The sequence below is a fragment of the Haemaphysalis longicornis genome, unplaced genomic scaffold, assembly GCF_048455015.1.
Source record: "Haemaphysalis longicornis isolate Haplotype H1 unplaced genomic scaffold, Haemaphysalis longicornis Haplotype H1 scaffold_8, whole genome shotgun sequence".
NCBI lineage: Eukaryota > Metazoa > Arthropoda > Arachnida > Ixodida > Ixodidae > Haemaphysalis > Haemaphysalis longicornis.
Window position 1 is genome coordinate 153,995,845 of NW_027526445.1, and position 27,043 is coordinate 154,022,887.

Below are 27,043 nucleotides of genomic sequence, written 5' to 3' on the forward strand. Positions count from 1 at the left end.
GGCTGCCTCCCCGCGTTGAGTGTGCATGTGTCTCTTGCTTCCCCTATGTCTCCTAGTTTGCCTTCCTTAGCTGCGCGGGGCCCCCTAAAAAAGCTACCGCTCTCCCACCTAAGCGCCACCCCACCTTATTTCCTAGCCTGGGGCTGAAGTGAATCCCGTCCCACTGAAAAGCTTGCCTATGTCCGATGTTGCCCACTACCCTGTTCACGTCTATCACTTCCAGCCCAAGTTCCCTGCCGCACCTCACGATCTCGCTGTTAGCAGCGAGTACTACCCGTTCGGTGTGCACGCCCTGCTTCATCACCTCCGGCACGGTGCAGACTGCAATGCGCACATTTGGGGCCGTCGCCCGCAGGTCCTTTACCCCCTTCGCTATCTCCTGGCCAAGTTTTTCCTCCTCTCCCTTTAGAACATCGTTAAGCCCCGCGGCAATCACCACAAGGTTTCTGGCTTTACTAGACAAGGCCAGCTGCCCCTTCGCTGCAGTCATCACCGTCTGCATCGTTTGACCTGGGAAACACCCCACCTTCACACGCTTATCCCCCTTTACCCTTTCCACTATGGCAGCGCTGCTCCTCTTCATGTTAGAGTCACCCGCAATGATTACCACGCTATCATCTGCCACGTGCCGCTCTGTACTGGTACCCGGGTTATCAACTGGCTTTGCTGTCCTATTTCGCAGCACGTGGGAGTAGCTGTTGCCTATCGTTGCTTCCACCCCCGGTGTCCCCTCGGCGCGTGCCTCCGCTTCGCTGCATGGGCCGAGGTGGTCGTCATTTGTTGGCGAAATGACGCTCCTTTCTAGCTTCCTCTCAGCTACTTCTAACTTTCCCTCAACGGCCCTTCGTTCATCGCGTTCGTTACTTAGCGCTGCCTCCAGTTCTGCAACCCGCTTAGCTAACCCCGAGTTATCCGCTTCTACGCGTTCTAGCCGCGACACCACTACGCATAACCGACACGTACCTGCCCCTTCGTCTGCCTCGCCGCCATCCCGCTGAAACTCCTCTGCGTCTACGTGCCGCGGACAGCTACCACACTGTACCAGCTTTCTACGCGTCATCTCGGCTGAAACCCCGACACAACGAGAAAGAAACCGTGCAGGTAAATACTCAGCTTCGGCTGTCCTCCGCTGTCTCTGCCGTTTCGCTGTCCTTCACTGTAGGAGCACGCTGTTGTCGGAGCACCAGAAAAGCACGTCTCCTTGTTTCGCCCCTCACCAGGCATGTTTCGCCCCTCACCCGGCTTCACCTTAGTGGAGATGGTCCGGGTTTTTTTTTTTTTTCTTACGGGCGTAGTTGCTACCAAGCGTAACGGCTACCACTAGATCCACAAAACTACAACCACAAAATAGAGGGAATGAACCACGCGGGAATGTCTGCGACGAAGACTCTAGACATTTCTACACGCGAAGTTCACCGTATTTTGATCCTCTTTTTCTAAGTCCTCCGTGAGCATAGGTTTCGTGGATCGACTTCTTCACTGATGCGCAGGCAGCACACGAGCGGGAGCTAGACTACCTACGGGTTTACAGGTTGTGGTAGCTGTTCCGCTTGGTAATAACTGACGCCCGTAAGGAAAAACTACATCAGCCTACTTTGACTAACCTTTATCCCCTTGTGGTGGAGTACTTTATGTAAATCAAGCGCGAAACTCATACAGATGAAAGCAGAGAGAAACTCCGAAAAGCAGCTTGGAGTGACCCGAATAGAGACAACACAATGTGTAACATGTTTTCTACTGTGTCTAGTGCTTCTGAAGTGGAGGTCAATTATTCTTTACGATTTGTTCTGCGTATCGGCTCAGTTTGACACATGCTGAAGACATGGCGGAAGAAATGGCCTGATCTGGCGGTACCATTTCACCTCGAAATGTGTGTATCTTTATTTATGACTGTCAATGGTATAAGTCACGCCTGGGAGCAAGTACGCCCGTAAGAAAAAAACGGCATCGGCCTACTTTAGCTAACCTTAGGCCCTGTGTGGTGGAGCAGCTTTTGTACATTAGTGGCCGAAATCCTTCAGATGAAAGATGATAGCAAGTCACGCTTCTGCACACCTTCGTACGAAAACAAATCTATTGACTCAACTGAACTGGCAACAGGTTCGGTGCCCTTTGGAAGCACTTAATGGAGATAAAGAATACATGTTACACTGGTTTCTGTGAAAACAAGAACACGCGCTTTCTCATTGGAGCGCGCGAAAGCGGTGCGAGCACGAGAGAATTAAGTTGAATTGACCGAAAAAATAGCAGAGGCTTAGCTCGGTTATGCCAGGATATACGTTGCGTGAGCTAAGGTTCAGCTGGTTATTCTTATCTTTCCTGGTTGTCTAGGATTAGCTTGATTATCATGCCTACTGCTGCTTCAAATGTCACAAACACACGGTATACGCATTATGTGACACACGTATATTTATCAAGCGGCTCCGGCGCAGGGTCACCAATCGCCCTAGAGCTGAGCTGGTTCCACAGGCGCACGCCGGTGTTGCTGCGACGCATGAACCATCGGGTCTACACCCGGCCACCCCTCGCATGATCATCAAGTGGACCGGGCCGCCACGTGCGGAACGGAGGTCGGCGAAGACGCTGGGCGCGTGGGGTGTGTGAGAGACGTCGGGCAGCGAGCAACGTTCTGTGCACCGTGTGACGTCCCTGATCCTCGCGAATGCGCAGCACGGCTCTCCAGTAGCCACGCGAAACTGCTCAACCTCGGCCAGTGTAGCTCACGTTACAATAAGCACTCTGTTAACCACAGGAGGAGCTAGACGGGAGTGGAAGCGCATGAGGAAAAGGAGGGTGCGAGACGTAGGCGTCTTACGTTGCAAGGGCGACAGAAAAATATCGCCTTTCTATAGTACGTTTGCAACGAAGCAGATGCGCATACAATTTTTACAACGGAGCTGTTATAGGCTTTTGGACTGAAGCAGCCGACTTCGACTCTCTTGAGGACCAAACAATAGAACTGCAAGCCGCGGCTCATAGCCTCGAGCTGACTCTTGCCGACCTGGGACTCCAGCTGGCTCCCGAAAAGACTCAGCTCTTGGCGGTATACGGCTGCAAACCACCCGCTCAATCCGATGTGATACAAGTTATAATAGAAAATCAAGTAATACAAGCCGCAACAGAACCCATCACCCTCCTCGGCCTGCCAGTCGGAACAAAGAACAGCGCTGGAATATGGCTGCAGAGGTTGAAGCAAAAGTGGAAGGGTCTGCTCCACACCATCCGCAGACTTTCGAACAAGTACGGAGGAGCAACCCAAAAGGCCACCCTGACAATGACAAGAGCTGTCACAGTGAGCACTCTCACGTACGGCGCTCTCGCCTATGAACTCAACAAAAGCCACACAAGAGCCCTCCAAGTGTTGCACAGGGCAACCCTCCGTACCATCAGTGGTTTGCCTAAGCACACACCTAACCAGAAACTCGAACAGGCAGTTCCCCTTCCTCCCATTGAGGACGTCATCAACGAGGCCAAGGCGCAGGCTGAATTCAAACGTCCTTTAACACACCAAGGACATGCCCTCGCCGCATGGGACGTGCGCAGCCCACCAACACCCTGCACTTTCCCCACCCCACTTGACCCATGGAGTCGCCCAGAAATCGTACCCACTACGCACAGCAAGCCGATTGGGCGCAACAATCCTGCACTCCGAGAACAACGCGTCCGACGCCTTCAGATGACAAAACTCGAAAACGAAGTGACATCTACACGGACGCTAGCGTAAGCTTAAATGTCATCGGACTGGCCTGGACATGCCCGGAGGTTCCTGCCCTCTCGGGGTATCACACCATGTTCAACAACCATGCCACGAGCCTTGAAGCAGAACTGCATGCCATCAACCATGCCATGACATTCCTTGCGTATGATACTGATTATCCGCTTCCGCCATCTATTCGTATCCTCACAGACTCGTATGAAGCATTGGAAACAGTAAGATCTCACAAGACCACAAATCCCCTGGCACATCAGATATTATACCAAGCGCAACTTTTGCAACGTAACAAAGTCCGCATTGACTGGGTACCGGGCCATGAACCCTCTTCCTCGGGAAACCAGGCGGCCCATGAGGTCGCACAGGAGAGTGCACATTTACAACCTCCACTGGCGCCTGACGAAGAGCCGGCACGGTCGCCTGCACCTCCACCGGCGATTCTACTCCACCGGTATAAGAAGGGCCGAAGAGAGCGGCTGAAAAACAGAACTCCAGCAGGATATTTGAGCGCTTTACCACCGCTACCCCGCTCCAGTGAAATCTTTCTCAACAAATTTCTCACCGGCGCAGCCTACACACCTGAAATGCATCGTAAATGGTACACTCCCCATTTACCCCCAAGATGCCCATACTGTCACACAAGTACATCAGCAGACCTCACTCATCTCGTGTGGTCATGTCCTACTTTTGCCAAACACCGAACATTCACGGCACCACAACTTCACCCTGATCCCCAACAACTTGACAAAAAATTAATCCACCAAATAGCCCTTTATTCTCTAAAGAGCCGTCTGGCACGAGTTGTCTGAGCGGAGACCTCACCGGTCCTACTCACAATGGACTATTTTGCCTGGCCCACCAGTTGGGATGGACTCATTTCAAGCGTGAACCTGAAAAGAACTGAACCCTCATAAGCGTGAACACGAAGCTACGCAGTGCAAGCCAAGAACTGTACTACTAGTCCCAGTGCTTTTACTACCCTATCCCCTTTCCATTCCCCTGTTTAGACCAGCGGTCTCCCGTTTTCAATAAAAGCTTCACTACTCTTTTTCTTTTCTTTTTTTTCGTCCATGGCACGAGAAAGGCCATTCGTTCTCTCATCTTCCGAGCCGGTGTTCTCTGCACCTGCAACGGCTGACCGCTCGTGTTCTTTTCTCGTGCTGTATGCATTGCATGCCCTCTCCCTTCGGCCAGCTGTTCGCCTCCGAATTGCGCATAATGCCCAAGATGGCGCGTACAAGATGGCGCATACAAGAAGGTGCATATTGCACAGGAAAAAATGCCTTCCCAGCAATCAAGTGTGTTTAGAAGTGAAGCCGACTTTAAGGAGATCGGTATAAGCATGGTTTGTGTACTCTGGCTTTCGCAAAGTGTGTATTGCGCAGTGAAGCCTACTCATGCAGAACATTGGGTGGCAATGGGCGCGAACAAGGCGGAATGAGACCACCGATGATGATCGGGCCACACACGCTCAGCGTAAGCGTGATGCCTGTCGTGGCCCCCAATACTGCAAGGCCTAAAACGCTAGACGCTGGTGTGGCTACGATCCCCACGAAAGCTTCGCTGCGCGAGGGCATGGTTTTCTGTTATCGTGATTGCATTTGGCTAACCATTAAAAAGCACGCAGCAAGGCCTGTAAATTAAAACCTGACGTACCGAGTCTTCTGCACAAACAGCGAGAAGCTTGAATCCATGCCCATTCTTCCCGCAAGACAGCATGATCAGTAGTACAAGAGACGGGATGGTGCACAATATAAACAAAAAGAATTACTTTCCGAGCTATAGTGCATAACAAAATGACAGAATTGCAACTATTAGCCGTTGCTACCTCTGGATCACTTGTGAGGCCAACTCTGCTGATATACAACAGCAGCCGAGATTTTTATTTGGGCTTAGTGCATGAAGTATTGGGTAAATATAAGCAATCACACAAGCGGAAGCGAGCCGTCAGCAAAACTTCAGCCATACTCCGGCTCAAAGCAGAGATTATAGGGTTGGCGTCATTTGTAGCACACAAAATATCTGCTTCAAGGCGCACGCAGGCTTAGCCAAGTCACCGGTCCTTAGAGACCCGGAATCCGCCTCCAGGAAATGAGCGGTTCGTTGAACCTGAAACAAAAGATACTCTTTCGATGCCTTGCTCTACGTTCCCACAAACTTACTCCCGTCAGCCGCCTTTCCCCTGTTAGCTCGGCGTTAAGCAAACTGATATTCAAGGGATCAGTGTAATAAACTACAGTAAAAGCGAGCAAAAAAATAACACACTAATGCTTCACGGTGCAGGAAATTGTTTCGGAGAATCGTGTTTCCTGCTACCTATGCGAATAATTCCCATTCTAATCCTTATTCCCATTTATTCCCATTCCCATTATTATCCTTCGAAGATAAATTGACACCAGGCGGTATTTTTTTTTGTCCCCAGACTTAGTGCTCTAAGTTTCTGCTTTCGCATTCAGGTGTGGTGGCATAGAGAGCGGTTAAAGGGACACTGAAGTGATATGTAAACATTGCGGGATTACTAGCGCAAATTGTAGTCCGGAGTCCCCAGGCCATGTTTCGACCACTCCAGGCGCGTTTACGCGATTTTATTTAGTAGAAAAACTAATTCGAAAACGCTGTCCTCCTCTCTTTACGCTCGCCCATTTTCTGTGGCGTTTTCGTGTGACGTCAGGAGGGGATGAGCTGGCAATTGGCTGCGCCACGGCTGCGCTACTGCACGGCTCCCCGGCCGACAGAGTCAGTCGGCCCAGCGTTTCGTCCGCCGGCCGCCGGCGGGTCGTCGCAATCAAGGAGGTTAAAAAAAAATTGCTTGGTCGCAATTCGTTCGCTTAGTTGAAACGAAGCCAGGACACGTTTGTGAATGGAAGAATGTGCCTTTCTTTACTTGGTTTGTTTGTACACTGTATCTAGCTCCAAGTCAAGGTCGCTTCACACAAGCGCTGCACATGCGACGCTTCGCTGACTGGTACGCCAGTAGGAAAATATAAGGCCTCTTGAAGGCGGGAGAAGAGTCAGCGAAGTCAATATAGGTACTAAGCAAATAAAATCAACTGATATTTTTACCGTACAGCGTAAAACTAGGGCGCGGGAAGCACTTTTTTGCGCTGGGCGAACAAGCACAGCGGTCAGCAGCACGACTACGCATCTGCGAACGCTTTTCCGTCTACGAAATGCAATTGCTAGACGTGAGCTACTGTGGAAACTCGGGCGACGCTTACTGCACGATCGCAGTACAACAAATAGTCACCTAAGCGGCTTGAAATGCCAAAAATAAATAAAAGTGTAAACCGGTTGTACAATATATACCCTATATTAGCAAGGCCTTCGCGTCCCGCTGCGTAGCCTAGCAGTCTGAGGCGCTAGGAATTCATTGCAAATGTTTTGCGAGTCACGAGTTCGAATCCCCGCGGGTACGTGCTTTTTTTTTTTTTTTTTGTAAGTTAACTTTTTTGTTTTCCGCCGATGTTTTCTATATTGAGTTCACCTTTTTTGGGGCCGCAACGTTCATGGCTACACGAACTATTTCTCAAAACGCGCGCAGGCTGGCACTGGCGCGCTAGCGAGTTCTCGTTGGCGTGCTGTTGCCATAAGCACCGACTGCTTGCAGGCAGTGGGCACAGGCCAGAATGAACAGACCCTTGGCCTGGTGCGAACACGCTTTTTACGATACAGGCATGAGGGAGGCAAGCTCCAAATATGGGGGAAAAGCGCATGACATTTGGGCATCTGCGGGTACGCGGAGGGCGTTCATGCACTGCGTAGGTCTCGGCTAGTGAATGCTACGACTACAAGCTGTCCTGGGAGGCTTATCTTGTGCATTTTACAGTCGACAACATGGCAGAAGCGCGGTACGATGATTACTGAGATATTGATAATGCCCATCCAACAAAGCCATTGGTTATGTTTTACAGAACCGAAACCGAAACCGAAACTTGTGTGATTGCTAACCTTGGGCATCGTCCAATCACGGCGCCCCTCCTCTCAACGTCACAGCCTTAGTTGGTGCGACCGCCGCAAACCGCGCATGGTAGTTTTTCTTCTTTCGCGCTTTGTAAAATAATTACCGATTTGTCAACCGGATAAACGATGAAAAGTGTGCTAATTTGAGCCAGTCTACGCAGTGCAAGCAAAAACGGGAGCTTGACAAATTCACTTCAGTGTCCCTTTAAGGGAGAAGGAGTAGGAGGAGGAGGAGGAGGAGGAATGCGAGCTGGCTGGGGAAAGGGGTGGGAAAGAAAATTGATGTTCAAACCAACTGTTCTTTCTGGGTAAATGTCGCTTAAACATCGCATTTGATAATCAGTCTTGCTTGATATCATTATCAGCATTTGCCTTGTGTCCTTGAAAGACACAAGGGGAGGGGGGGAGAGAGAGAATAATGTTTTTACCTACAGTTTTCTCACTTCTCTCTCTGTACCGCTCTTCACTTTGCAGTCTTTTTATTTTTAAGCTCCCGAAGCCATCGTCACAAATTATATTACCTATCACAAGAATTCGTAATCCCGAAGGCGGGATGATTATTTTTCTGTACACAGCATGTAGTAAAAATAAGAGTCAATTTAGCGAACGAGCCAGCCAAGTGGAGTTGGGAAATCTGGTGTTGCGCTAACGTTTGCGCTATGAAATGCAATTGCGTTGCAGTGTTTGCCAACAAGTAGACTTTCAACAGTTAGCAAACACTGGTCGACACTGGGCACCTTAGACAACCCGCTGGATATTTATCACCATGTACACTGCATCCTCTCCAAATTTTATCAGTATTGTGTTGAACACTCCTACCACGTAACACATGCTCGCAAATTCTATCCACATTTAACGTACCTACCTTGGATGTAGCAATGCCGTGCGTGTGTAGGGCGTTGAAGCACCTTACCGGCGCCCTCACAGATTGTTCTTCTCGATGTACGCTCGCATCATCTTAGCGGGCTCGATAAAAATACTGATGACGTCGACGCTCCCCCATACTTCTTCCGTGCTGTAGAGAATGACATGCTGTTGGTTAGAACGTTGTTTGCACACCAGAGATTTAGCAAAGTCTACATAAATAGTGAGTTGATTCACGACTGCGAATAGAGAGCTCGACACTTTTGTGTTTCCTTGTTCTGTAATCTCCTGTTTGTTCTTTCTGGCACGGCACTCGCATACGAAAACTTCGCACGCAATTCAACAATTTTTTTCGTACAAGAAACCATGGAGAAGGCAGTTTAGGCAATCCTTCACGTCACTCTTACGGCCACTTTGTTCGGCAGCGCCGCGGTACCGAATGGCGGCGGCTGTAGAAAACAGCGACGCCAGGTTCAACATGGGGGAAATAATATGGAGCGCCAAAAAAATTTCTGCTCGGTTTATTTCTTATGTGCTCTCACGGGAATGGCTGTGCATACAACAACGTCAAGAAAAAAATTGGCCCGTGTCCACTCACTTCTCCGCAAATGTCGTTGAAAGACGATAGCCTTCTGTCGCGCCGGACATGCAGTTGGTTAGAACGTTCCGCTCCGCCCCGCCCACCTGTCATGCCCTTCACCTCCCGTCTCACTCTCCCATGACAAACACATGCAGATATGCTGAAATTAATTCAATTTTCTCGCTTTGATAGATTGGTTGATTAATTGTTAATGGTATCCCCTTTGGTGGTGACGTGTCATCTCACCTAAGGATCTACGATATCTATGTCGTACTCTTGGTGTAACGTTAAAGATCCCCGGGTGGTCTAAATTAATCTTGAACCCTCCACTGCGGCGTGCCTCATAACCTGTGTAGTTTCGGCGCATTAAACCCCATAATCAATCCATCAATCAATAATATCAATCAATCAATCAATCAATCAATCAATCAATCAATATAAGGGTTGGCAGTCAACAATTCCTCTGAAAGCAAAGGTTGAGAATGTTTTAGGTCATTGAAACAGATGAAGAATTTTGAAATACAAAAAGAAAGTGGAGAAAAAATTTCCGGGTTGGATCCGAACCCACGACCTCCAGAATAGGCGTCCAGAATGCGCGTTCAGATACCACCCGGCGGGCATTTTTTCTCCACTTTCTTTCTGTCTTTCAAAATTCTTCATCTGTTTAAATTACCTAAAGCATTCTCCACCTTCGCTTTCCGAGGCATTTTTGACTGCCAACCCTTATTTCTGTCTTAATTCAACGAGCCCCTCATTTTCCATTCTGATTCGCTACATATATCGGAATTCTTTCATCTTTTGGCCGGCTGGTGATATCAAGGGACAGACAGACAGACAGACAGACAGACAGACAGACAGACAGACAGACAGACAGACAGACAGACAGACAGACAGACAGACAGACAGACAGACAGACAGACAGACAGACAGACAGACAGACAGACAGACAGACAGCCAAAACTTTTCGAGTTTAGGTAGCCAAAGAAAAACTATTCTCTTTGAAAACGGCCCTCGCTGCCTATCACGCGAAACCACACGAGAAATCAACCCTAAACCGGAAGTTTTGCAAAACCCCGTAGGATTTGCACGTGGGCCACGCTAGCCCAAGAGACGGCCTGTTCAACACGTCCGACGCACCCGCGTTTCCGCGGCTACTAGATGCTTGTGTAAATTGTAAGGGAAGTATTGGGGGTGGTTCAACTGGCCACAAGTGTGCAGCATGTCGCACGTTGGGTCAGTTGCAGCCATGGCGCCCCCACGGCAGCCTGCTACGGGTGTACTGCGTAGGAAGCCGGCGACCTGCAGTTTCGCGTGGCGCGTATTTCCGCAAGTCAACTAAAGTCCCGCTATTAAATCCTTAGAAAGCCGCTTTTAAATGCGTGAGCGCTTTTATATGGACTAAACTAGGAAAACCGTCTGTGGCGCTTGATGTGCCCTACTTTATCTGCACAGGAAAATGCTGTCTAAATAAAAATCGACGCGAAACGCAGAATGAAAGCAATTTGCTATAAATAAAAATTCGCCGTCTTGAAGCAGGACGTTTGAATATACATTTCTTGTTTTGTACCGAACAGCATGCTTATTTTGCATTTTAAAGCTCTAAGTTAAAACCTCCCGTATGAAGAACGAGACATTGTTGGGTAACTGAAGTAATTTTAGTTCAGCCCGGGACTGCTGGCGCCATCTCTTGTTGACAGAACGCGGACTAAGGCGCACCCGAAATACTTTTTTGTATATCGCCCAGGAATACATGCGAACAGGCTTCAGCCCTTCAGCTTCCCAGTCGAAAAACCCAACAGAAAAATACGACAGAATGATCCTGTGAGGGAATGGGACATCCTGTAGTCTGTAGTAAACCCTGTCCTGTAGTCTGTAGTAAAGCCTGTCCTGTATTCTGTAGTAAATCCTGTTCTGTATTCTGTAGTAAATCCTGTCCTGTAGTCTGTAGTTAATCCTGTCCTGTAGTCTGTCGTAAATCCTGTCCTGTAGTCTGTAGTAAATCCTGCCCTGTAGTCTGTAGTAAATCCTGTTCTGTAGTCTGTAGTAAATCCTGTTCTGTAGTCTGTAGTAAATCTGTCATGTCTGTTTTCGTAGTAAATCCTGTCATGTCTCCAATTTCAACTAGTTTGGCATAAGAAATTTACTTCCCGTGATGTTTTTTCTATTAATTACCTGAAGTATGCAGGATATGCATAACAATTTCAATAAAAATATGACCAACAAACATAAGCATTTGGGGTCATTCTTGCTTTTCTGGTAAAAGCTTGAAATTGTTTTCAGTGAATAACTGATTTCAGAAAGCTGTACCAAAAGGCATTTAAGCAATGCAACTAGTGGTACTTTCATGCATGCAATACAAAAGTTTGATGTTACGCAGACTGCACATGCCTGATCACAGTCCGAAAAAAAAAGCAGTTTGCGGTGCTTATCCATTTTATTTTCCTCTTTTTACAACACTGTTCCTGGGCACTACCGGGGCTTCACTTTTTGTCATGGAGAGGCTTTTACTGCCCTCTTATGTTGCTGTTACACCAAACAAATAATTTTTATTTCATTGCCAAATATAAAAACAAAATGTGGCGCGTTATTTGTATGCTCCATGATCGTGCTGACTTGGAAACGGTCAGAACTATAATTTCTTTTAGTACAAAACAGCTTTCATCCGCCCGTCATGCGAAACTGCGCCTGCTGCAAATTCACGGGAACCTGGACGCAGGTACATGCCGGACACGGAAACTCGTGGATCGAGCAGCCGCTGGAACGTAACGCTGGAACACGCCCGAGACCACGCCGTGTCTACCGAATAGCGTGGCCGATGCTCGCGCTCTGCGTTTTTTTTTTTTAAATAGCCGTGTAATTGCAAACCCGCGTAGCTGTTAACAAGAAATACAGAAGTCATTCCTTCAGGGAAACCTCAGTAGCGCTACAAAATTTAGCCAGACTCATTTGGGCACTTTTCAGCTGATTTGGCCGTGCTTCGGAAGCAGGGCCAAATCGCGTCCCATCATCGCGTTCCGTCAATGACGCTCAACCTGTTCATAAAAGCAAATTTATTCTCCCCGATAGAAAAAAAATATTAAACGAGCATCGACAATAACCGTTCGATCCTTATTCGTTCCTTATATTAGTTAGGGCCATTAAAACACAAGTGAACAAATATTTCTTTTACACTGCAACACGTGAGAGAACGTGAGAAAATTAAAATGGAAAGTCAATCTTTAGCTGGAATGCTTGCCTTTGTGAACCTTGTTCCGTTGCATTCGCACAGCAAGGCGTGGAAGGGTATCCTGTGGCGAAAAGCGCACGTCTCTGTGGTGCTGCACTATCTTGAAGAGTACGCACACACGATAACTGCCAAAGTCACGCAGGGATCGTTGCAAGTTCAGTCGATTGTCGAAGCACATCGCACGTATTACAAATCACGCTGCCTGCGAGATTCGTCGCATTCACTCACATTAAAGTGCCAATTATCCCAAGCACCCCGGTTAGTCGTCGCTGGAGGAGTCCTCACATCGAGATGCTTGAAATCCGGACCACTGATCTTGCTTTTACCACAGCTTCCGAAGCTTCAAATGTTGACGCTGACACTCCGCGGAGACATAAGATGCACGTTTTTACAAAAAAGTTAAGCCTAACTTCAACTAGGCAAAGCGCCGATGTGAAATGTGAACGAGCCACTGGGCCACGCAGCCACCGCAAATTTTGACCGGGAGACGAAAAGCAGGAAGGAACAAAGCAGGAGGGAACAAAGGAAGGGTAAGGAGGGAACCGGCCGATCACGAGAAGTTGTTTCGCGACCCCTCCTGACCCCTCTCGATTCTTCGTATTGTGGTCTCCCCTTCCCGCGAGTTCTGTCGCGCCCCGACATGCCTTCAGTGGTGACGATGCTTCCCCGAACTTCTTCCAGAGGGCCGGGCTAGAGGGAAGGCGCGCGTTTTCTTTCTTTCTACATTTATTTTTTTAGCACATCTCGGCAATGCAGCGAGTTCACTGGCGCCATTTCTTTTTTTTTTTTTCACACAGGTAGCGGCAACTGGTTCGCTGTTTTTAAAATCTTATTTTAACTATTTCGCTTGATTGGACACATCTTTCGCGTTAAAATAAACAAATTGCTCGCTAAAAAAACAAAACAAAACAACAGCACGCAGATTGAAACAATGGGGCTCTCAAAGACACCCAGAAATACATGTCAGAATGTGCACTGCAATTATTACACCACGTCTTCAAAAAGCACATCTTGCTTGTTTTTTAAGCGTCCGTTTTGCCGAGGGGCTACCCTTGTTGCCTGATTCTTTTATCAAACATTGTCCACAGTACAATATATGCAATTGCAATTCACTCGAAGAACCCGAGGAATTTCCGAAGTTCCCTATGTATCCATTTTTTTTATTATGGGGCTACGCTTAGATGCTCCAACATTAGTGTGATTTGTGCTAAGTTGCGTTGTTAATTGCAAATTTGTAGCGAAGGTTTTTTCCAACACGGCCGGAATGCTAATGGCCGCAATGCAACAAACGTTCATTACAACGGACGCTTGCAATGCAATTGAACGAGATGACCGTCACTCGCACGCAGCATTGTTTCCGTGCAGCGCACGCTAAAAAAGTGGGATTTTGCTGCACCGCACGGGCCGCAAACACCAAGTTTCGGAGCATCTGCGTCGATCGCGGCGCTGGAATACAACCAGTCCACCCCTTAACCGGCGCGCGGCATTCCCGTGTCCAGCCAAGCAGCGGCACCATACCATCCCGTACTATAACGTTCGTGCTATCCCCTTCGCATTGGCTAAAGCCCTGTCCCCAAAGGCAATGTCCCCATGTTATTCCATGCTCTCCAGCAACCTCCCCGCGTTGCTGTCGTTCAGCGCGGCGTTTTCCTATGTATTCCGTTCTTTCCGGGCTATTCCATCGCTCTCCTAATGCTGGAAAACGCGGGGTTTTCCGACAGGGTAAGCAAAAAATTTTGTAGCAATACTGAACGGTCTGCCATGTGACACTTTCGCAATGCATCTAAACTTCTCTTTCACACTATAAAAATCTGCAGGGACTACAAGATGATCCGTCGCATGGCAGATATAATAATGGTAATTACGGAATGCTGAATGTAGTGGCTGAAGGACAGTCTGTAGGCCAACAGAAGTTTGTGTAGTGCCTACAGGGTGTTGCACAAAAACTGTAGTACAACAGAAATGTCTCATGCGACAGAAATTTTGTAGTTCTATTACAAAGGTTTTTGTAGTGGGGACTGCAGAATGTCGGTCGTATGATAGATATGTCTGTTGTACTACATAAATTTCTGTCGTACGACAGACATTCTGTCATCATTCTGCAGAGATTCCTGTCTCACAACAGACCATCCTGCATTCCCAACAGAAATTCCTGTTGTGCGACAGAAATGCCTGTCGTACGGCAGATTTTCTGTAGTTGTACTACAGAAATTTCTGTCGCACGACAGGCCACCCTGTAGTCCCAACAGAAATTCCTGTCGTGCGACAGAAATGCCTGTAATACGACAAATTTTCTGTAGTTGTACTACAGAACTTCCTGTCGCACGACAGACCATCCTGTAGTCCCAACAGAAATCCCTGTCGTGCGACAGAAATTTCTGTCGTGCGACAGAAATTTTTGTTGTGCGACAGAAATTCCTGTTGTGTTTTTCGACTGGGTTCCGCCGCCTCACGCTTTACAAGCTCTTTCTTATTCAATACTCTTTTCCTTATTCCCCATCTTGCTTTATGAACAGGATTGGAAGCGGTCTTGGATAATTTTGGCTCGCGGGAACAGGACTTCGGATATTTGAACACATGTCCGCCGAAGGGTTAAGTGAACTTTAAAAAAAAGTAATAAATAACGCGAGGTTTGGTGTGCTTACATTATTTTTCCTTTTTATTCCACTACTCTTAAAATTCCCCGCATATGTTAAAGATTCCCTTTTCCCCTTTTGGCCACAATTACAGCCCAAAATTCTGCGAAAAGGGGAAATTCCCCGCACAGTACATCACTGTGTTCGGTTCGATGTGACAAAAGCGCAGGGGAGCCTATTTGGCACGCAACATCAAGTATTTTCCGAGAAAGACGTTACAAGCTTCCTGGTGTGCTCTATTGAAAGGTACTCAGCGCGACGGCTGAATTCCTCGCCGCCGGTCTGCCTCAGGAACAGGTTTGTTTACCTGCCGCGGCCAGCGCCCCTTGCGCCAGTAAACAAAATCAGCCGGCGCCTTACTCGCACCACAAACTCCTTGCATGTCCGCGGAGCTGCTGGTGCACGGCGGACAGCTTGGGATTATGGTCCAAATAAAGTTTCTGTGCACGAAAGCGAGATGGTCACACCGCTTCGACACTTACCGCATTGTTAAACCTCCGTGGAACGCTATTTTATATGAATAAACGCTATTCCATTCTACAGCAGAAACGAAATATATTGTAAGGCGGTTCACATAAGAATCAAAAGTCATTCTCCACAAACCTGTCCGAATCCTCGGCTGGTGGCGGATATGATGTTGTGCCAATGCATTTCTGCAAAAAACAAGGAAAAGGAAATGAAAAGCGCAATTTGAAATACGGGTGAGTTTCTCCGTGGATTACCCATGCCGTTTTTGTAGCCCCGTTTTTTTTTTTTTCTTTTTCAACATGCTCGGCACAATGGTCGATCTACTGAAGGGCAATTGCGCTGGGTATTGCCCACGAAGACGGGCACAGAAAAACGTACACTTTGAGGTGAATAAAGGGTTCGTGAGCAATACCCAGCGCAATTTCCCTTCAAAAGATGTTATACCAACTAGCCCGACACCAAGCATTACTGAACGATGCTCCAGTATTTTTTTATTTTACTTCCCCAGTTATGCATCGTTGAGCATTGTCCCCTTTTTGCACTCCCCTAAGCCAGGAAATTATAACAAAGTTCAACTAAAGTTCGGAGAAACAAGAGAAAAGTGTTAGGCAAAGAGGGGATTCGCCTTCCGTTTTCAGTTTTAACTATTACTCTCCCTGTGCAGTAACTACGACATAAGTAGTTATGCATTAGTCGCGCGCGCTGAAATCTTTTGGATGCTTGTGACAAAAGGCTGATCTCCCATGTGAAACCATCGCAGGACTTGGCTTAGTCCTTTTGCTGTGTGATCGACGCCACTATAGCTCTCCTGATGGAGCAGTTAATTCGCTTAGGGGTTCACAATGTAATAGGTCTAGGGTATGAAGAGGAGCCGATCCACTTGTTGGGCTTCTATCCGACAATCTTTTCAAAAGTTAAAGGGGCAAGTTGCAAAAGCGCTCGGGTCTGCACTGGTAAGAGAATGCCCGCAAATGTTTGCACTATGTATGGACTAGAGGTATTACCAGGCGGTGTCCAGGCGGGCCAGCATACCAATGACTATAACACATATTGATATATTCGTTACTTGTCCTAATTGGTTACTTTTCTGTGGAGTTGTACCACAGTTGGGAATTCACGCCTGCTTGTAATGCATAGGCTCGTACCGGAAGTGAGCGCTAATGTGCTCACTTCCGGTACGAGCTCGTATCGAGCCCATATCGCCCATATCGGTACGAGCCCATATCGCCTATCTTTCTGTGGTCTTCCCTTTTCTGCCGTGAACGTTTAGAACGAAGGTGTATTGTCATAGGAAATGGTCGGAACTGGTAATTTAACACGAAAGTGTTTTATTCCGGGATACAGAAACATTTGAGGGACGTCATATCCGTCACGGAAGCGACGCCACTACAACGAAGCAAGCGGACTGAAAAAGGTGCACCCCTGCACACAGGGTCTTCTTGCGGGGAAGCATCCCTAAGAACTAAAGAGTACGTTATACTTCGGATTGTTCGTTTTCGGGTTTTATATTTTTACACGAAAAGGTTTTATGCCGGTATACACCAAGATTTCCCTGACGTCATATCCGTCACAAAAATGACGCCAGTACACCTTTGCCGAAGCGACCCGCCAGCAGGACGTCACTCCACAAGCCCACCCACAAGACTCGCAAATCATGCTCAGCTTCAGATTTCGCTGCCCATTTCACTTTCGTGTTTTACCTATTCCTGTGACAGGAATCAACCACAGTTTTTTTATTACAGCTATCCCGAACCAAAGTTTAATGACGTTGGTGTGCTCAAAGGATTGCATACGCGTGGGAACTTTTATCTCAGCAGAGAGATATAGAGAGATCAGCCATTAGGACGCCAAGAAGTGCGTAGAGAAAGTGCTCCGGCTTTTTCGTGTTAACGATTGGCATTTCTAAACATTTTAAGCATATTGGGAGAAAAACGAACAAAAAGTTAACGGGAAATCCATTGGTGGACCTTTTGGAATGCATGTGCGTATCGTCCCTCTCCCTCGCAAACTTTAGCGTCGGCCCGATGCGCATGCCTTGCTCCAGCTTGCCAACCAAGCTTTGCGCTCTAACCATATCGCTACATTCGCTCGCTTTAACGCTTTAACCTCGCATCCTCGTTCCCACCGTCTCCCCATCCTATCCCGCCGCGTTGCCGTACTATATACAAGCAATATATAGCACCGCAGGTAGCCAACTCTGTGCCCGCTACCGCATTTAATATCTGTAGACTCTCTAATAGCGGCTTAAAAGTGTTTCGAAATCTTACATGAGGAACGGGACGAACAGTTGGTTTCAGTGTCTTCATGCTGGATTTTTATGACAGTTTTAAATGTGTACTTTATAAATCAAAATAAATTCTACGTTCACTTTGTGTTACCAGGTGTTAGGAAACAGGGTAAACGCGGCCTCACGTGTTGCATTTCGAAATGCAGACGAAAAATACTGTAGCATCATGTTTTGCATCTCTCGTTGCCACTTACCTTAAAGTCACTCATCCAGTTTATAATGTCGTCACGGGTTTTTACATTGTGGAACTGGCTCAGAATCTGGAAAGTATAAAAAAACACATGACAGCATTGGAACCAGCCAGAAACGCTAAGGAGTGCCGAGAAATGTAACCATTGTCCATTCACAATGAGTGAAGCTCGCGCAATTAAAAACTGACCCCTACAAACAACTTCGGTGCAGGTTGCATTCCAATACACTGAACCATTACCAAATAGGAAACAATCTCATCTCTTGCCTTCAAGACCGAACCACGCATCAAGTACGCCGACACATTATAATCCACTACCTTTAAGGAAAAAACGGGCCATCTCCACTAACTGGAAACCTCGGGAGCGGTGAAGCATGCAGTGTATAAGTGTATTCTAGGCGCCTTGGAGTTTTTGACCACGGAGATGAAACCGTTGGGGGTAGAGGTATACAGCTTTGCAGTAAAAGTCTCGTCTCTTTGAAGCACGAAGCGTTCTAGCGCGAGGCGTTGGAAAACGAGCGTCCCGGTGTGTTCTTTTAGTAAGCGCTACGTTCTAGCGCGAGGAGTCGAAAAGCGAGCGTCCCGATGTGTTCTTTTATTAGTAAGCGTAACTTTCTGCAGCTAGGTGCTGGAAAACGAGTGTCCCGCTGTGGTCTTTTAGTACGCGTTTTCGCCCATGAAGATTAAACGTTCCAGACAGACAGACAGACAGACAGACAGACAGACAGACAGACAGACAGACAGACAGACAGACAGACAGACAGACAGACAGACAGACAGACAGACAAAGAACTTTTATTTTTGGTCCTGAGGAACTACGTTGGGGTTGTAGTTGCGGGCCGCTCCCACGTAGGGACACGAAGGCCGTGGCCCTCCGCCCTTTCTTATGCCCTCTGGACGGCCACGAGTTGCACAGAGAGGTCGCGCCGCTTTTGAGGGCTTCCTCCAAATCCTCTTTGTACTTAAACAGAGCGTCGCGTATTGCAGAGCATTCCAAAGCATGTGATCTAATGAGTAATACGCCTCTCCGCAGTCCGGACAGTGCAGGAGCGAAAAATGACTAAACCTGTCCCGCGAAGGGAAGGACCCCGTCTGGAGCCTTCCAGCGCGAGGCATTGGAAAACGAGTGTCCCGGTTGTTTAGTGCCCTGACTACATCAAACGACGACCACGACGATGACAGGAGACGTCGACAGCCCGAGCCGCTAAAAGATAATACTGGCCCCGCGGCGGGGGGTACCAAGACATGAAGCCCACACCCTCCGAAAACTGCAGGTGAAAACATACCTCCACAACCCTTTGCTTTACGCCCTATTCGCCGCGAGCTCGACATGTAGGTGGCGACAGCGTCGCGCTGCTATGCTCCGCTGAGCGGCCCGGGAGAATGCACACTGTGGGCGCGCTTCGTGCCTTTTTCGCGCCGTATGTGAGCCCCAAAGGCGTAGAGAAGAGTGGTATGCTGTAGATCGGTTCCTCAACGTTCAATATGCAGCATGAAAACTGCAATAAGATTGGATTGCTACGCAAAAAAAAAAAAAACGGTGACCCAGCGGGAATCGCAGAACGGCCGAAATAATTCCAATGACCTTGTACGGCGTGGCTCGTAGCAAACTCTATCTTTTCAGACTATGGCTTTGAGCCTTCAATAAAAGCATAAATAGAAACAAATAAGGTAGCCTCGATATCTGGAATTCAGTTTACAACAATAGTTTCAATCGCTTACATTGGTAGCATGACGCATTGTTTCATTTGTGAGATGCCCGAAAATGGTAACACCACTTAACTGCTCCTACATTTTTTCTAAGAGCTTACAATTTTTTTGTGTGTGTGTTCGAAAGGCAACATAAAATGACTGAATTTTAACCAGCGCAGAGATATAAATACAACTATCCTAACGGGTATTTTGCGCGCAACCCTAGTTAAATGAAATTTTAGCGACTCTGTAGGCAGGTTTGATGAATAACGGTGTCAGTCACTTATTCAAGGCTTTCGTCGCAAGTGAACGCGCGCAGTACAATCACCATCTCATGTTTTGCTAGACTTGCAAAATGACAAGCAGGTTTACATGTAGGAGTGTGTAGACCAAGCTTCTGGGTCCTACAGTGAGCACAGATTTTGTTACGGCTGCACTGCTGACCGTTTGCGTCAATTTTAAAATCTAGCAGGTGCTTAGAACAGGGAGATGTGTTTGTATTCTTGCATGATGTCGCTTACTTACCATAAAGATGGCAAATGAAGTTGCCCTGTTGCGGATGCAGTAAAACGTTACTTTTTATTAACGGGACCCTGGAATCCATCAAGAACAGTGACGAGGGTGTGGGCAGCCGACCGCAGCCGCGTTGTCCCGGACTAAGGATGCCTCCCAGTTAACGAGTGCCCTATCATCTGCGCACGATTCTATAAAAATGAAGATGTCTTCAATTAGCCAACCAAACGGAAAAAAGCATCACCTTACGCTAAAGATTGGTAAATTCATACCCCACGTGTCTATTCGTCGTTTCTAACCATTTTTAATGCGAGAATCATTGTTTTACATAGGGCGACGAGCCCACCTTTACTCCTTAAAGGAGCCATGAAGACAAAATGCAAGTTCGTTTTAAGATTTTCTGTTTTATAGTGTCCCCAGTGCTTGCGCGGCAGCAAGTGATGCCGTATTCACTGATACATTAATCAATTTGGGTTAAAATTTTGATTTTCCCGCCAAATCGTGTGTTTTGGTGACGTCTACAATGAAGTCATAACGGCGCGTAAAACAAACGAACTTCCACTCCGCCATTCGGCTGTGCAGCCTTGCTAGCCGTCAAACGTCCCAGATGGCGCTAACATACTCAGCACTCCGCCGTTGCTTTGTTTTCCACGGTATTTACACCTGGCTTGTTTTTGTTGCGGTAGAAAGTAATCGCTTCGGGAAACAGGGGGTATGCTTGACAAGCAGGGTCGCGTCAGGCAACGTCGCTTACGCCAATCGGCCAGCGTCGTATAAGACAACTCCAAAGCGTCGGACTGCTGTGCACCTAAAACAAGCATAGTGCCCCCAGTACCAACACCAGTGCGCATCGGTGCTTCTATTTTTACGTGTATTTTCGTAACTTTTGCTGTTTACCGCACCATTCTTGCTGCTGTAAAATTGATATGTATTACATTTAGGCGCAAATAGCTTGTTCGGAAAGCTTATAAGCTCTGCCTAATTCGCGTTTGCTTTTGCCGGCCTCCGCCTATCGCAGAGCTGGCTGGTATGACATCATAGGTTCTGTTGCGGGAAATGAGCCAGTGGGTAGCATGGCCATTCCCTTTTTCCCTAATATATAGCTTATTTAAGCGAAATTTACGTTAAAAGTGGGGTCAGAATGATTCTAATGAGTCAATCTTTTGAATGAACCAAACTTGTGTTTTGCCTTCATGGCTCCTTTAATGCGCTCCTCACTTTTATAACGGGTAAGTATAAATGGCCCCTTGAATGGGTAAGCCGACGTCTGGCGGCTCTACACTGAACCAGCCTCTTGCACAGACAAGAAGAGCACAAAATGAGCCAAAATTGACAACAAATCAATTCCGCTCCGAAGGAGGAGGAGGAGGAGGAGAAGGAGGAGGAGGAGGATGCCTTTAATGATGAAGAGAAGACAGCCCGGCAGCGAGCTTAGCTTGCTACTCCACATGAACATGAGAGGTGCGAAAATGAGCGAAGGAAGCGAAGACACAAAAACTCATACAAACACTAATAAACGCAAATAAGCACACAGAAACTGACAGGCGCAGGAACACGCACACACAGCACACGCACAGCATTAAAGTTAAGGCAAACGTTCACAAGGTTTCGTTCACAAGGGCCGGAGTCCCGGAGAAATGACACATAGGCCCTTGTATTCCTTGTCGCAGCGACAGTTGACTGCCATGGACCGATGACGTCGGAAAGTTTCAGAGCTCAGGAGGAAAATCCCAGCCTGTCTTCTCGAATACGAGTGAAGCTTGCCGCACCCCATCCTGCCAGTTCGGCTGTTGCTTACTGAAGGTGAACTAGTGAATGCGGTGTGGTGTTGGGCTTCGCGGGAAGCGTCGAAAACAGGTACAGGCATCCCGATGCGCAACGAGTTTGACTTTCCTAGGTACGTCGGTAGGCTAGACATTAAGGTAACCACGCATTAGAGCTGCACATTACACAGGCAACGTGTGCACTCGGGTGGATTTGTCAGCGACGCTTTCTGTGTCGCATTGACGGAAGAAAACGCGCAACATTCCATTTCCAAATCATCGCAGGCTGGGCTCTTCTGATGCGATGCAGAACTTCTTAACGCGGTCGTAGGCTCCTCTCTGCACCTAAACCGACGTAAGTGACACCAAACTGCCCTTATTCACGAAAACAATACGCAGAACTGACCTCAGGGAACTTTTTTCCAATAAAAAAAATCCTGAAATACAGAAAACGGTTGACCAGCTGTGGCTGCAACTCTGAAGACTCCACGACACTACCTGCTATAGACCACAAATGCCAAACAACAAGCTCGTTTTAGCAGTCGATCAAGAACATTACGGCTGGGTTCATGGCTGACCGTTAGAGGGCGGTAAGTGTGGCAAGAAATCCCCGGCATGGAGTGGCTTGGAAACAGGCACAAAAAATTGGTCGTTTTCTGTACTAACACCTCCAGTCGAAGAAACAGCTATTCTGCCTGTAACCAGTGCTTGGGGCCGTCGCCGACTGTAGGTGTCTCCTATCACATTACAACTCTGCTGCCGACCTGCTCGCACTGCCACCTCACTTCGCGTCCTGGGATTGCAGAGAACCGCGTCTGGGTCAGCGCACATGTGGCTACGTTCCGCTCTACAAAAAGCGAACCAAATGCTCCACCTCGTCGGACGCATCTCACATAAGTCTAGTTTTTCCTGTTTTGAACAGCCCCGTCTGTTGGTGCGGTCTGTACTCCATCCTCCACTTGTTTACCAGGCTCAATTGAGACACTTGAACCAGGCGGAGTTGGCCCAACTTGAGGCAATCAACAGAGCCGCAATGCGTACCATTATCTGCATCCCTAGGATAACACCGATCCCTGCTCTTCAGGCTGAAGCTCAAGTTAACACCTTGGATGAGCTTATCTATCATCGTCGGTCCGCCCGTATGCCCAAACTCACTTTTGTTGCTGAGGCAGCGGCGTTAGGTAACTACATGGGTCGTTCACTACCCACATCACCAACCTGCGGCGTTGCCAGGCCACCTTGGCTATACCAACAGGTGACCGACAACAGGCCACTAACTCGACTTCATAATCGATCCAAAGGACATACAGACGCACTTTTTCGAGGTCGCACAAGTAGTGGCGGCTGAGTCCCAACCCAGGTGGTACAGGCATTTGTGGACGCCGTGGACAAGGACTGCGTGCTCACTACAGCACTGCTACATCCCGCATACCCAGAGGCCTGTCAAATTTGCGTCTATGAAATACACTGCGCCCTGCCATCTACTCTGGCCGAGCTTAGAGCCATCAGGAACGGCTTACAAGCCCTTAGCCCTTACTCCTTCTCTTCTTCAAGCCCCTTTACAACTTTATACAAGTCCCGTGGCGGCCATACATAAATTTTTCCTCGAGCAAATAACAACTTGGCTCTCTAGAGGGACATTAAAGAGATACTCGATACGTACGCCTGCCCTCTCCGGTGGTCATGGGTCCGGCACTCATATTGCTGCACATAGTGCCTGCCGCCAAACATTCGTTCCACGACCATTGCCAGTACTGACAGTCGTTACTACAGAACAATTTCTCCAGCAGAAAGAATATCTCCATCATGCCACATGTGCTCTTATCCCATCGTGAAGAACGGAAATCCCCAGTCGATTCGCTAGGAGGTCTTGCTGCGCAGACTTCGTGTTGGTGTAGCCCTCTCTCCTGCTGTGACCCGGGCGTGGTCACCACGCTATCATGCCCGTTCAATGAGAACTGCCCCTTCTGCACAGCTTCTTCTGAAGAGGCCTGACACAGAATACCTGCTGCGGACGTGCCCTTTATTGGAACAGGCGCATACCCAGCTTTCTCACTCAAAATGTCAACCTCTCATGAACCTAGCAAAACCACTTCAGGATAGTGACATTTGGCATAAAGCAAGAAGTCAACGTGAAGATGAAAACACTAAAGGAACTTTCGAGTATTTTGAATATTGTGTGTGTAATTCGCTGTCAAATCTTACTCTGCATGCATTTCTATGGGAAAGTTTCCCTGACTCAGGAACCTAGTCGCGCAACGTGCGAAACTTGAAACCTTGCACAAAGCACGTTTTCACCCCCAATATTAGCTGTGCAGAAAATGTTTCCATTTCGCTTAATAACAACAGAGAAATCACTGCTGAAAGGACTGCCATGAGCGGGAAGGCTGCACATGAGAATGCGACAGCTTTGAGGCACAGGGCTCCACCCCGGAAAACCACCCGACTTCCGTCGGTGGATAGGACGACCCCACCGCCGCTCCCTTCTCGCGTACCTCCGCGAAACGGGAGCTCACACCTACTTGTAATGTATACTCCATAACGTAAACTATTAGAAAAATTCACCCGCATTTCCCCGAAGGGGAGCATAGGGAAGTGCGAATGCACGGGTGATGCGAAGGAACTCTTCTTGGCCAATCGCCCTAAGTGGGTATGTGGTGGGGTCGCTTTCGCACTTAAAAACTCTCTTGGCCGCGGCGGCCGCTTTTCTGATGGAGGCGAAAAGCAAAAACGCCCGTGTGTACGAGATTTCGGCGCACGTTAAAGATCCCCAGGTGGTCAAAATTAATCCGGAGCCCTCCACTACGGCGCGCCTCATCGCCTGCGTTGCGTCGGCGCGTTAAACCCTACAATCAATCAATCAAAAACTCTTCTTGGCCAATCGCCCTAAGTGGGTATGTGGTGCGGACGGACGGACGGCGGTGGACGCGTGATTCAGGGTCGCTTAAGAAGTGCATTCGCACTATTTCCCGTAGGAAGTGGTTAGTATCACGAAGATATGCCGAATGGGTAGCGAAGGAACTCTTCTTGGCAAATCGCCCTAAGTGGGTATGTGGTGCGGACGGACGGACGGCGGTGGACGCGTGATTCAGGGTCGCTTAAGAAGTGCATTCGCACTTAAAAATTGGCATTCAGTTGCGACATTGGCAATGGGTTACCAGCAAGCTATGTCCTTTCAAGCCTGTCTCCCCGCTATGGAGTCTAAACCTCTACCAGTCGGACGATGACAACATTGTGGCTACGTAAGAAGACATCAAAGGAGTGAACCTCTTCGTAGACATTACTGAAATCACTGCGTGGAAATAAATGCGTTCAAATTATAAGCAACACCTTCAAAAGATTCCAGTTTTCCTCCAGCATGCTACCTCAGAAACGCTGAGGTGTGACCCGCATGAATTCAATCATAAAACTGCAAACCGTACCAAAAAAAAAAAAACTATCTACAACCATACCCGCAACACGTAACGCTCGGGCGTTCAACTGGACATTATTGCTTTGGCATTAACACCTCGTAGAGATGATTAGATGCACTCGAAGTTTTTCGCTGATTGGTATAGCACTAACAGGGTAGGTTGCACATCCCGCAGTACCAAGTGAAAACAACGTTATGAAAGCCAAACTTACCACGGTTTTGTTATCCAAGTAGTCATACTGGCACAACAGCAGATCCAGCAGCTGAAAAACGAAAGGGACACTTGCCGCGCATGATTAAAAATATGGCTACATCGTGGTGATTACAAGGTATTACAGCATTCTTTGTATCAACTATTTAAATAGGAAATATGTGATTACACCATTGCAATGTACGATGCCATGTCTCAACGACTTAGAAAAGAAATGTGTGATAAGGCCATGGTGAGGTGCGATAGACAGTAAAATTATTTTCATATTTTTACTTTCTCTAAAAACTTGTCTCGCTGAAAGATAATAACAGAGCGCTCTTCCCAGCACTAAATGGTGTTATACAGTACTGACACTTTCTGGTTTTACGATACGTCCGAACGGGGGGCGGAATGGAAGGAAAAATCTGCAGAAATTCTAAATCTAGCATTTTGAACACTTTTGTCTCGAGTGTGAGTTCTTTAAGCCAAATATGGCAATGAGTAGCAAGAGTCGGTGGATTATTTTATGCTATTTTGAGTTGTTTTTTTTTTTGTTTATTTTCGCCAAGGATTAAATATTTACCATTATAGCGATGAAGTGCCTTTACTTCGTTGATTATTTATTTTTTCCGAAGAAGAAAAGGACAGCGCAAAGTTGGCCCTTTACGCTATTTTTGTACGTATCTCCAACGTTCTTTTGTGAACTTTTTTGTTTATTTTTAGGTTTTGCAGGGAGATGTATAAGATGCATATTTTTGAGTTTGTCAGACGATTTTCGTTAATTCCTTTTATTTTTATTTTTTTTTTCGAAGTTCTGTCCCATTAAAAAGCTCCATTTACGCTATTTTAACGATTACAGGTGTTACTTTCGCCACATCTGCATTTTTGTGGAAATGCGCGGCGTTACACGTTCCTGGCTGTGGGGGTCCTCGGTAAAAAACGTTACGCATTAAAAATAAAGGGAAATTGTGGTTTTACGTGTCGAATCGACGCTCGGGTTTTGAGGCGCACGCTGCAGGGGAGGAATACGGAATAATAAAGGCCTGTGCGGATCTTTAGCATCCACCGTAATTTCGATGCCGGGCCTCGGTCGACTTGCACTTCGGCGACCAAAATTGACATCTATTTCTCTGCCCCAAGAAACATACACATCAAATCAAATCAAATTAATTTTATTTCCAAAAACCTGGACGGTTCCCGAGCTATACGCTACTGCAGTAGTTTGACCTAGACCAGGGAACCGTGACAGGGCGCAGCGAACAGCGCATAAAACCAGTTGTTGGATACCAGTTACCAGTTGTTGGACAGCTCAATATTTAAAACGGTTTCAATAGTTGAAGCACACAAAGCGCAAAATTACAGTAGCGTGCATTTTAAGGGTAGATACAAAATATCCAGCATAATACCTCACAATACATTAAACAACACAACGAAATTTGGGGAAAATACAACCACAACAAAACTTACACTTACAATCTCACAAAGAATAAAGTTATTGTTACTCGGAGAAATTTTAGGAGTACATTTGTTAATTGTTTCTTATAGAAAAT

The 27,043-nt window shown here is 47.4% G+C and overlaps 1 protein-coding gene across 1 annotated transcript in view; it reads right to left on the reverse strand.

The window, feature by feature from the left end:
* Positions 1–5,574: 5,574 nt before the first annotated feature.
* LOC144149547 (uncharacterized) overlaps positions 5,575–27,043 on the reverse strand; it is a 40,942-nt gene continuing 19,473 nt past the window's right edge. Inside the window, exons 4-8 of the mRNA XM_077681172.1 lie at positions 25,516–25,566; positions 17,928–17,993; positions 15,582–15,631; positions 8,538–8,687; positions 5,575–5,821 (exon numbers count right to left, since the gene is read on the reverse strand). Of these exons, the coding sequence (XP_077537298.1) occupies positions 8,594–8,687; positions 15,582–15,631; positions 17,928–17,993; positions 25,516–25,566 (261 nt within the window). The 3' untranslated portion in view covers positions 5,575–5,821; positions 8,538–8,593. The remainder of the gene's footprint in view (positions 5,822–8,537; positions 8,688–15,581; positions 15,632–17,927; positions 17,994–25,515; positions 25,567–27,043) is intronic.